At 42.2% G+C, this 12,328-nt stretch overlaps 1 protein-coding gene across 9 annotated transcripts in view; it reads right to left on the bottom strand.

The window, feature by feature from the left end:
• Positions 1-678: 678 nt before the first annotated feature.
• Positions 679-12,328, bottom strand: part of Pcyt1b (phosphate cytidylyltransferase 1B, choline) — a 75,087-nt gene continuing 63,437 nt past the window's right edge. For 4 of the 9 annotated variants that reach the window (XM_048336381.1, XM_048336385.1, XM_048336382.1 and 1 more), the window contains one exon: positions 1,899-2,921. In XM_048336381.1, coding sequence (XP_048192338.1) covers positions 2,709-2,921 — 213 coding nt within the window. In that variant the 3' untranslated portion in view covers positions 1,899-2,708. Of the gene's footprint in view, positions 2,922-9,223; positions 10,139-12,328 lie in introns of those variants that run through there. The other 5 variants (XM_048336386.1, XM_048336388.1, XM_048336384.1 and 2 more) reach the window with 3 other exon arrangements.

Genomic DNA, 12,328 nt, shown 5'->3' with positions numbered 1-12,328 from the left:
ATTGTCCCTGGCTTCCTTTTGCTCAAGGCTAGCACTCTGCCACTTGAGCCACAGCACCACTTCTGGCCATTTTCTGTATATGTGGTGCTGGGGAATCGAACCCAGGGCCTCATGTATACGAGGCAAGCTCTCTTGCCACTAGGCCATATCCCCAGCCCTGTACGCATTCTTATTGTAGCCTTAATTCACTCTTGGCCATGACAGTTGACTGGGTGGCACAAACAAAGTGTGACCACAGCTCTTACTGTGTGTAAGGAAAAGGCCCAGAGAGACCGAGAGGCAACCAAGAACAATCAAAAGTTGGATTACAGAATCTTCTCAATAGACTTAGGGCCGTGTGAAGGTGGAGAGGTGGAGGTTAGGAGGATGAGATTTTGAACCCACTTAGGGGTTGCATTAGCTCATCCCTGAACATTCCCATTGCTGGTCATTTCCCATAATTGGCAGCTATGGTGGCACAATCTGAGTCATGTGATGTGGCACCTGTCAGTATGGTGTGTAAGGCTTGCAAATTTAAAGTCAGTCAGATACGTCAACCCCATACTATTTGCCCCAGAGCAGGACTTGGGGGAAAATGGATCCACCTGCACTGGGCTATGGAGTCAGAGCATGCAAAGACCTCCCCGGGAGAGACTGTCATGTATAAAATGAGGTCCTAAAATGGCTTAAAGAAGATTGTTGTCTTTCACTACCTATCCTCTCATCGGGAGCTTCTTTTTTTCTTACTACTTCCCCTTGGCTACCTGGTCTTCTTTCACTGTCACAAGTACCAATCAGGTGAACATGCACAGCCTGTGGACAGAAGAGGACAAGGAAGCAAGGTGAAGAATGGAGCCCTTGCCTCTCTCTGGAGAGTCTTGAAAGAACTTTCTTCTCACAGGCCATGTTCCTGCCAGTCATCTGTCCTGCAGGAGTGCTTTACAGAGCTCTGGGGAAAGAACCTTGAACAAAGGGATTCCAAGCCAGTTTTATCCCATAGTCTTGCTTTCCAACAAATACTACTCATTTCCAGGTGGGAAGGGAGGTAGACTTCAACACAAAGAGGAAAGACAAGACATACCACTTTCCTTCATTGGTTGTCCCCAGAAAACTTGTTCCCAAGGCCTCTGAAAAGGGATGCTTCTGTTATAAGAGGTCATGAGCTCTTTCCACAAGTTTCTGGGTGAGGCCTCTGCTCTGTCAGGCCCTAGCTCTGTCTGACATAGCAGGATAACCAGGCAATAGCTCCTTCTACCCAAGAGTCTCAATCTTGACTGGGCCTGCTCATCCCCTGTACACACTGAGGGAGCTGTAACGTCAGGCAGTTTCTGTGGGAAGCTTAGGGTCTTCATCCCATCAGCAAACTTAAGGCCAGAAACAAAGAAGCAAAAAAACCACACTACTACCTAAACCGTTCAAAGAACTAAATCTACAGTTCCTTGCAAAGCTATCCAGAGCCTCTCTTCACTCCAGAAAAATGTTGTGGAGGGCCATGAGAACAACAGTCATTTTCTGGTTGGGACAAAACACTCCTACAGAAATCTAAAATGAGCTTTTGACAAAATGTCCAAGTCATAAGAGGACCAGCGGATTCTTTACATACAGGGTTTCAGCAGGACACTACAGTGGAGAGCAGGAGAGAAGTATACAGAAAAATGTCTCCACCATATATTCATATTGCATATGGTATTCACCTTAGGGTAGTATATTTGGAGCATACATAGAACAGATACGTGCAGGTAGCACCCCCTATCTTTATGCTATGTTTGGTACATCAAACTGTTACTCAAGGTCTATGAAACAGACTGGTCAGAAATGGAAAGAGCCATTCCATAATAGCATCCTTGAAGGAGAAGCTTCAGACATTTGTCATATGCCACACTTGGTGTCAAAGCAAAGCAAAATCCTGGGTTGGTTGGTTTGTTAAAGACAAAATGGTTTTCCTTGTAGCAGTTCCCACCAATGAAGGTAATTTCTGGAAAGCGACGAAGTCACACCAATGATGAGAAGGTACAGCCAAGAGCATGTTAGGCTGTAGGTGAAGTTCATCTTGGAAAAAAAAAGTTCTCCTTTGAATGAGATGTTACAGTTCATATTAGATCATCTTTTTATATCTAGTCCAAAGTGAAGCTTTGTCACTGAGCCATAGCCCTGGAACTAGAGAGAGATGATCCATTGCAACAACAGGTTTGGGTGGCTGAACTGAGAAGGATGGAATTTGTCTTTAAACGTGACTATGTTTGAGATTTCTTTGCCACATTGGATGGAAGTGAATTTCATTTGGCAGAGCTCGGGTGGTAGGAAGCAACGTGCAGGGCCCTTAGAGAGCTGGAAGTAGCAGGTTGAGGGAACAGCCAATTTCCACAAGTGGTTTCTTTGATGAGGATGGGTGTACAAACCAAAGCAGAAGTCACCCCAGAGAGTGCAAGTGTTGCTAGGGTGTTCCACCCCTTTCTTCAGCAAGGTTAAAGTGGGGTGACTCTAGATGATGCTAAGAAGGTTGGTGCAGGTTGTCTGGCTGGAAACCTCCATGCTGAGCCCATGGTGAGCTGTGTGGAGAATGAGGAAGACCTGGGTCCCAACTGACATCTTCCTGTATGAGAGCTCAGGGTCTCCCTGCTGAGCTGCAGCTCCAGTGACTCTTCTACTTCAAACACCACTCAGGCATCCTCAGAACTCCCTCCTCCCCTTCCTGTGTGGTATGCTTCTTGCTTGCCAGCCTCCCTCCTTTACTTCTCATCCTCATCTCCCTCACTCATGCTACTGATGGAGGCTGAGGCTGCTTTGGGTGAGGAAGGAGGGGATGTTTTGTTTGGGAGCCATGAGAAGGTAGGGGATGGGGAACGTGAAGGGGACCGGCTCCTGGTTGGGCTGCTCACAGGGCTCTGCTTTGGGGATAAGGCCTGTAGCATCCGGCTACTCCTCTCTTGGAACATCTGCTTCTAAAGAGAAATTGGAGAGAAGGCATCTGTTAATATAGCAAACCCAGGTGGCAACTAAACAGAAAGGAAAGACAGGATGGAGAGCCAATCTCTCAAACACTGCACCCACAAACATAGACTTCCACACTGTCCAAGACTGTGAGTGGGAAAAGAAATTAAGTGAAATTCTAGGGCAGTGAGGATACCAGTATCGAAGATTACAATTACTACTAGTTCTTAGGATTCTGCTTACCTGGCTTCTCCCAGTTACACAATTTAACTGAGTATTTCTTAGTTGACAGGCAAAATAGTAATGTCCTAGTCACTGGTGAGGTACAGTAAAATAAAACATCAACTTCTATCATCATGGATATGAGGAGGAATCACAAAAGAAACAAAACACAGGGTTATGCTGCATGGAACTGTGAGAAAAAGAAAATGAGAGAGGATAGCAAGTAGAGGTGGAGGCAGGAAGTTCTAATTGTGAATGAGGCACTGAGGAAGACCTTACTTTGAAAAATGCTTATTTGAGGACTGGGAATATGGCCTAGTGGTAAGAGTGTTTGCCTCGTATACATAAAGCCCTGGGTTCGATTCCTCAGCACCACAATAATAGAAAAGGCCGGAAGTGGCGCTGTGGCTCAAGTGGTAGAGTGCTAGCCTTGAGCAAAAAGAAGCCAGGGACAGTGCTCAGGCCCTGAGTTCAAGCCCCAGGACTGAAAAAAAATGCTTATTTGAGCAAAGACCTGAAATAGATGAAGGAATCACACTTTCCAGGAGACGCACTTTCCAGGAAGACCATGTCAAGAAGACACTGAGCGGGGTGTCAGGAAGAGCAAGTAGGCCATGAGGCTAGAGTAGGGTCTGCGGGGTAAGGAGTGGAATAAAGGAAAAGTAAGGTAGAGAGAATCAGAAGGGGTTGAGGACCATGGCACCGAGAATCTTGGCAGCAATGATGGTAACTGGTCGCAGGGAGAGGGAGGCTATCATAATGACAGGTAGGGAAAGGGGAGAATGGAAAGCATTTGGGGAGATCACACCAGACAAGTAATAGGAGGCTGTTTCACATGAGCTCAAGAGAAGAGAAACATCTGGAGAGTTGGGAACAAAGCAGTAACCCAACTTGCTTTTTGTTTTCTACTGACCTCTCTGGACAGAGACCACTGAAGATATCATCACAATAGGAATTCTCTAGCGTGGTGGCTCCTCGCTCAGGATAGCTGTGGTGATAGTGGGGGAAAAATGCTAGAAGCAGGACTCTGGTGGCTCACACTTGTAATTCTAGCTATGCAGGAGGCTGAGACGTGAGGATCACGGTTTGAGGCCAGCCCAGGCAGTAAAGTCCATGAGACTTTTATCTCCAATTAACTACCAGGAAACCGGAAGTGGCACTGTGGCTCAAACTGGTAGAGTTCTAGCCTTGAGCAAAAAAGCTCAGGGGCAATGCCCAAGGCCTGAGTTCAACCCCTATGACCGGAAAAAAAAAAAAAAGCTGGATTCCCAATATATGATTCCCCTAGTACTTACTAAGGTCTAATAAACTCACTCATTTTCAGGTACAGTTCTATGAGTTTTGAAAAGTGCATCTACTTGTAAGACAACCATCACACTCAGGGCATAGGAGAATTCCATCAGCCCCCCCAAGTTTCTTTATTGACCTTTGTAACCACCCCTTATTCAGTCTCTTACATCAGATCTGCTTTCTGTCCCTCTGGTTCTGTCCTTTCCACAGTGCCATCAGAATGGAATCACGGTCTAGGAAGGTGGCTTAGTGGTAGAGCGCTTGCCTCATACACATTAAGCCCTGGGTTCGATTCCTCAGCATCACATAAACAGAAAAAGCCAGAAGTGGCGCTGTGGCTCAAGTGGCAGAGTGCTAGCCTTGAGCAAAAAGAAGCCAGGGACAGTGCTCAGGCCCTGAGTCCAAGGTCCAAGACTGGCAAAAAAAATTCTAGAAAAAAATAAATGAAATTTATTTTTAAATTAAAAAATAACTTTTATACTTTAAGAAACACCACAAGAGCTGGGGATGTAACTCAGAGGTAGAGTGCTTGCCTAGCAAGCACTCCTATAGCCCAGGCAAAATGTACATACATAGGCACACATGCACACACATATGCATACATGTACACACATGTATGTACATACACACACAATGACAAGCCATCATGAAATAAGACAAAAAGGCAAGGGGTAACAAGTATGACAAGAAATGGCCTCACTACCTTATGTATGTAAGTGTAACCACTCTGTCCATCACCTTGACAATAAAATTGAACTTTAAAAAAAGATAAAAAGGCAAAGACAAAAACTGTAGGCAGAACTACGCCTACTTAATCTTTGATAAAGGAGCTAAAACAATAGTATGGAAGAAAGATAGCCTCTTTAACAAGTGGTGCTGGCAAAACTGGCTCAACACATGCAACAAACTAAAACTAGATCCTTATATATCACCCTGCACCAAAATCAATTCCAAATGGATTAAAGACCTTGAAATCAAAACAGGCACCCTGAAAACACTAAAGGAAGGAGTAGGAGAAACACTTGGGCTCCTTGGCACAGGACAGAACTTCCTTAACAAAGACCCAGAAAGGCTACAAATCAAAGAAAGGTTGGACAAATGGGACTGCATCAAACTCCAGAGCTTCTGCACGGCAAAGGACATAGCTCTCAAGATAAACAGAAAGCCCACAGACTGGGAGAAGATCTTTACTGGACATTCAACAGACAAAGGCCTCATCTCTAAAATATATGCAGAACTAAAAAAAATTACCTTCTTCCCAAACAAAACCGCAAAGAACCAATAGCCCCCTCATCAAGTGGGCTAAAGACTTACAAAGAAACTTCTCTGATGAGGAAATGAGAATGGCCAATAGGCATATGAAAAAGTGCTCTACATCACTGGCCATAAAGGAAATGCAAATCAAAACAACATTGAGATTCCATCTCACCCCAGTAAGAATGTCATATATCAAGAAAACTAATAATAACAATTGTTGGAGGGGATGTGGCCAAAAGGGAACCCTACTTCATTGTTGGTGGGAATGTAAACTGGTTCAGCCACTCTGGCAAGCAGTATGGAGATTCCTCAGAAGGCTCAATATAGAACTCCCCTATGACCCAGCAGCCCCACTGTTGGGTATCTATCCAAAAGACCACAAACAAAATCACAGTAATGCCACCAGCACAACAATGTTCATCGCAGCACAATTTGTCATAGCGAGAATCTGGAACCAACCCAGATGCCCCTCCATAGATGAATGGATCAGGAAAATGTGGTACATATACACAATGGAATTTTATGCCTCTATCAGAAAGAATGACATTGTTCCATTTGTAAGGAAATGGAAAGAATTGGAAAAAGTTATACTAAGTGAAGTGAGCCAGACCCAAAGAAACATGGACTCTATGGTCTCCCTTATTGGGAATAATTAGTACAGGTTTAGGCAAGCCATAGCAGAGCATCACAAGGCCCAATAGCTATACCCTTATGAACACATAAGATGATGCTAAGTGAAATGAACTCCAAGTTATGGAAACAATTGTTATATCACAGTTGTAACTACTTTCAACGTCCTATGTGTCTGTGTAGTTTCTATTATTGATGATGTTCTTGTATCACCTTCCTATGGTTGTACCTACACTATCTCTGTAATCTTATCTGAGTATATTGGAAACTGTGTTTACTGGTATTGGAAGCAGGAAATTCAAAGGGAATACCAAATTTGAGAGACACAGGGTAAAAAAGGAGAAATAACTACAAAAGCAATACTTGCAAAACTGTTTGGTGTAAGTGAACTGAACACCTGGGGGGGGGAGGGAAAGGGGGGAGGGAGGGGGGGTATGAGGGACAAGGTAACAAACAGTACAAGAAATGTATCCAATGCCTAACGTATGAAACTGTAACCTCTCTGTACATCAGATTGATAATAAAAATTTGAAAAAAAAATAAAGGATAAGAAAAAAAAAACTGTAGGCAAAAATTTCACAACACGTAGACACAGGCTCCGGAATGATTCACCTGCTTAGCATATGAGGTTCATCCCAACACCACAAAAATGTAAATAGCTATATACACTAAGTCCTAGTGTATAAACAGTGCTTGGAAATAAAAAGGAGAGGATTAAAAAGAAACACTAACTAAACCAGGCACGATGGTGCATAATTCCAGTACTCTTCAGCTGTAATTCCAGCACTCGGGAGGCTGAAGCAGGACAATCCCAGGTTCAAAGCTAGCCTGACCTACCTAATAAGACTCTATCCCTGAATGAATGAATGAATGAATGAATGAATGAACGAATGAATGAAAACTTAATTTAAAAAGTAGATGGAATGTATAGACAATTTATAAAATAAATTTAGAAATGGAAAATGTTCAGTATCACTAGTAATCAAACAAATGCAAATGATTAAAATGTAAAATACTTAGAGACAGTGAGGGAAAGAGTGATATTGTCCAAAAAGAAATGTACTCATTACCTGACTTGTAATCCCTCTGTACATCACCATTATAACAATAAAAAAATTTAACGCAATTTTTTTTTGCCAGTCCTCGCGCTTAAACTCAGGGCCTGGGCACTGTCTCTGAGCTTCTTTTTTTTTTTTTTCAATTAATAAGTACAGTATGTTTTATTCAATGTTTCTGAGCTTCTTATGCTCAAGGCTAGCACTCTACCAGTTGAGCCACAGTGCAATTTCTGGCTTTTTCTGTTTATGTGGTACTAAGCAATCAAACCCAGGGCTTCATGCACACTAGTCAAGCACTTTACCACTAAGTCACATTCCCAGCCTACAAAATACTTTTATATATCAGATATTAGAGATTTTAAAAAAAAACTGTGTTGATCCTAGAGCTTGAACTCAGGGCCTAGGTGCTGTCCCTGAGCTTCTTTTGGCTCAAAGCTACCACTCTACCACTTGAACCATACCTCCACTTCCAGCTTTTTTGGTAGTTAATTGGAGATAAGAGTCTTAAGGACTTCCCTGCCCCAGGCTGGCTTTGAACTATGATCCTCAGATCTCAACCTCCTGAGTAGCTAGGAACACAGGCATGAGCCATCAGCACCTGGCTAATTTTAAAATATTTTAATATCTAATATCAAAGGCCCAGGGAAAGGCCTATACTTATGATACTGCAGGTAGGAGGGTAATGGAGTAGCAGTTCTCTGAGGGATAATTTGGCAATAGTTGCAAAAGCTATTTCTTTCCTGAGGAGACATGTTATTGAATTTATTGTTATTGTGCATATATGGATACACATATTTATTGTGTATATGTATATTCATTGCAGCATTATAACAGGCCAAACTGCAACCTCCCTAAATAGGTCAGGAAATCTAATACAACTTACGTGTTATACTAAGCGGATGATAAAAATCATGTTCTTACAAATTGTTAAATATGACAAAATATTGGGTCCTGGTGGCTCTTGCCTGTAATCCTAGCTGCTCAGGAGGCTGAGATCTGAGAATCACAGTTCAAAGCCAGCCCAGGAAAGCAAGCCCAAGAGACTCTGGTCTCCAATTAACCATCAGAAACCTGGAAGTGGAGCAGTGGCTCAAAGTGGTGGAGTGCTAGACTTGAGTAAAAAAGCTCAGGGACAGCGCCCAGGCTCTGTGTTCAAGACCCATAAAAATAACAACAACAACAACAACAACAATAATAATAATGAGAAGAAGAAGAACTAATAAGACAAAATGTTCATGAGTGATTGTGAAATCAAAATGATTTTAGGATAGTATCGTTTCAGTGTTGTAGCAAGAATGTATATAATGCCAATGGAAGAAAGATCTGGGTAGTGGGTTTGCAAGTGCTTTTTAGTCTTAGTTTACTTTCCAATAATTCTTTCCCCTTCATATCTATGAGCTCTGTATCCATAGGTTCAGCTAAACGTTGACCAGAAAGGTATCTGCACTGAACATATAGGACTTTTCTTGTCATTATTCTCTCAACAATATAGTATTAACAGCTATTTACATAGCATTTACAACACCTTTGGTATCAGATGTAATCTGGAGATCCTTTATACAAGAAGATGTGTGCAGGTTCTATACAAATACTATAAAGGACTTTTTTTTGTATAAGGGATTGAGTAACAGGTATATGAGAGAAGGCTTGGAACAAAGGAGTTACAGATACCAAGGTATGTCAACATATTGCTTTTACCATCATTGAAAAAACACATTACGGTTGGGCTGGGAATGTGGCTTAGTGGTAGAGTGCATGCCTTGCATGCATGAAGCCCTGGGTTCCATTCTGCAAGTACCACAGAAACAGAAAAAGCCAGAAGTGGCGCTGTGGCTCAAGTGGTAGAGTGCTAGCCTTGAGCAAAAGAAGCTCAGGGACAGTGCCCAGGCCCTGAGTTCAAGCCCCGGGGACTGGATTAAAAAAAAAAAAAGAAGAAGAACATTATGGTAAGAAGAAACGTGGATAACCTGGGCAGGGAGATCAGGCAAAAGGGCAAGTACTGTAATAATGACTTAGGTGAGAAAATATGAAGACCTCAGGATATCCTTAATTTCCCAGGTACTGACTTTCCTTTCTTGGGCTCTACCCTCTTATTGTTTAGAGACTCAAATTTCCTCTAGCAAATAGAATAAGAGATGTCTTGCTGATCATGAAGATCCTTTCCAGACTTAAAATTTCACATGTCTACAAATACACCAATTATTTACCTTCCATTAAGGGTACTGATAATTCAGCCAAAAGACATCCAATCCCCCTCCAATCAAACAGAAGAAAAAAACAGCACAGTACAACGGCATTCCCTTAGATTAAGCCCATTTGTGAGACAAAGTCAAATGCAAGAAGGATTGGGTAGCCTATTATTAACAGCAACATTAAAAAAATCCTTGAACTTCTAGCAGGCACTTTAAAATATGTGTTTTTATTACTGTAATCTTTAAGTATATTTTTAGTGGCAGCCATTAGCCCTCCTGCTGTTAATGGATTGTCAGCATTTCCATTAGAAGACCACTTTCTAAGAAATCTACATTTTATCTACTCTACTTTGAGTCAAGCTCAAAACTGAGAATATTCTGACTAAGGGGCTGAAAGAATTTGAATCTTTAATGATGAACAATGGTGTCGGCACTTCATAAAAATGTGATATCCATGCAAAACAGTTCCAAGCCTGGTTTGCAGATTCTCTGATCTGTTTCTGTTGGGCTTTCGAGGGTGGTTTCCCTGGCAAAGGAGCTGAATGTAATCCGGTCAGGAGACAGTTTGTAATGAGCTTCCTGGGAAGAAAAGCACTTTAGAAATATAACAAATAATGAAGACCATGGCATGACATTTTTCTAAGAGAAAAGGAATTTCAATTCAATCTTTGACTGTATTAAGAGGTTTCCATTTATAAAGTTTTCCCCCAAGAAAAATAATCCCATTTAGAGTCCTGTCCATATGAAAGTAATTTTTTTTTATTTCTCTCCTACAAAGTTTTCTTTCTTAAGAAGTACTTAACATGGAGCAAGGCAGTAAATGTCTTGACAAAGGCCTTTAAAGGTTTCTGTGTTTCTGAGAAATCCTGTCATCTTTACTAAAATGAAATGGAAAAACTCCTGGTGTGCTATGGCTTGGAACTCTGATAAGCAAGAGCAACTAGTCACAAAGAGAAGCTGGAGGTTCAGTTCTGGCCAAATCAGTAAACAGCATCATCAACAACTGACCTTTAGTTGTACCTGCCACATGTTGTGTGCTAGGCCCTGTTAGAAGGGCTTTAAAGTGTGAACGAATTTAATCCAGCAACCCTAGGACTTGCTAGAGATAGGAGAGAGCAAGGCTTGCTTTTCCCATTTATAGTTGAGAGATAGGGGTAAAAGAGCCTACCCATGGCCACGCAGCCAGGAAGTAAGTCCATGCTTCTCATCACCTCTTATAATTAGCTACTTTGGTTGTTTTTTTCGTACTGATTCTGGCACTTGAATTCAGGGCATGTGCACTGTCCCTAAGCTTTGTTGCTCAAGGCTAGCACTCTATCATTGGAGCCACAGATCTACTTGTGGATTTTCTGGATGCTTAGTTGGAGAGAAGTCTCATGGACCTTTCCTGCTCCAGCTGGCTTTGAACCACGATCCTCAGATCTCTGCCTCCTGAGTGTAAGCCACTGGTGCCCAGCTTTAACTAGCTACGTGCTTCCTAAGAGGTTTTTGGGTTTACTCACATTTTTGTACATTTTGCACATTTTGCTTGTACATTTTGTACATTTTTTGTACTGGTACGAGGCTTGAATTCATTACTGCTTTTGTTTGTTTGTTACTCATGGCCAATGCTCTACCACTTTAGCCACATCTCCAAGTTCCAGTTTTTGCTGGTTAATTGGAGATATGTGTTTCGTGGATTTTTCTACACCAGCTGGCTTTGAACCATGATCCTTAGATCTCAGTCTCCTGAGTCAGTAGGATTACATTAGTGCACCACTGGTACCCAGTATGTTTGTGCATATGTTTAAAGGTAATTGTTTTTCAAACTCATTGCCAAAAAGAAGTGTCAAATAGGAAATCAATTCAGTTTCATAAATTATATCTTATATCTCCTTTCTCAAAAACAGAACAATCTTGGGGCTGGGGATATAGCCTAGTGGCAAGAGTGCCTGCCTCGGATACACGAGGCCCTAGGTTCGATTCCCCAGCACCACATATACAGAAAACGGCCAGAAGCGGCGCTGTGGCTCAAGTGGCGGAGTGCTAGCCTTGAGCGGGAAGAAGCCGGGGACAGTGCTCAGGCCCGGAGTCCAAGGCCCAGGACTGGCCAAAAAACAACAACAAAAAAAAAACAGAACAATCTTAAGAATTAGCAGTGACAAAGCTGGACCATGATAGCTCATGCCTGTAATCCTAGCTGCTCAGGAGGCTAAGATGTGCGGATTGCAGTTTGAAGCCACCTGGAGCAGGAAAAGCCCATGAGACTCTTATGTCCAATTAACTACCACCAACACACACACACACACACACACACACACACACACACACACACACCTGTAAGTGGAGCTGTGGCTCAAGTGGTAGAGTGCAATCTTTGAGCAAAAATGCTCAGGGACATTGAACAGGCCCTAAATTCCAGCCCCAAGCCCGAAGACCAGACACACACACACACACACACACACACACACACACACACACACACACACACAATTATCAGCGGCTAAATGAGGATGGCTATTATTTAGAAAACAAAACAAAATAATGTTGGTAAAGGTATGGATAAACCATAATCTTCATGCCAAACGGATCTATTCGATACCATAGGTGAACCTTGAATACTTTATACTAATATAAGCAATATTTTATAATAAGTAATACTTCATACTAAGTAAAATAAGTAAGACTCAAAAGGGCAGATGCTGTGTTAATTCTATTTAGAGTAGTCAAATTCATAGAGAAAGAAAGTAGAGGTCTTCATGCATGGCTTAAGTAGCACAATGCCTGAGT

This window comes from Perognathus longimembris, chromosome 28, assembly GCF_023159225.1.
Source record: "Perognathus longimembris pacificus isolate PPM17 chromosome 28, ASM2315922v1, whole genome shotgun sequence".
Classification (NCBI taxonomy): domain Eukaryota; kingdom Metazoa; phylum Chordata; class Mammalia; order Rodentia; family Heteromyidae; genus Perognathus; species Perognathus longimembris.
Note: the sequence above shows the minus strand (reverse complement) of the source record. Positions and strands in the feature narration are given on the sequence as shown.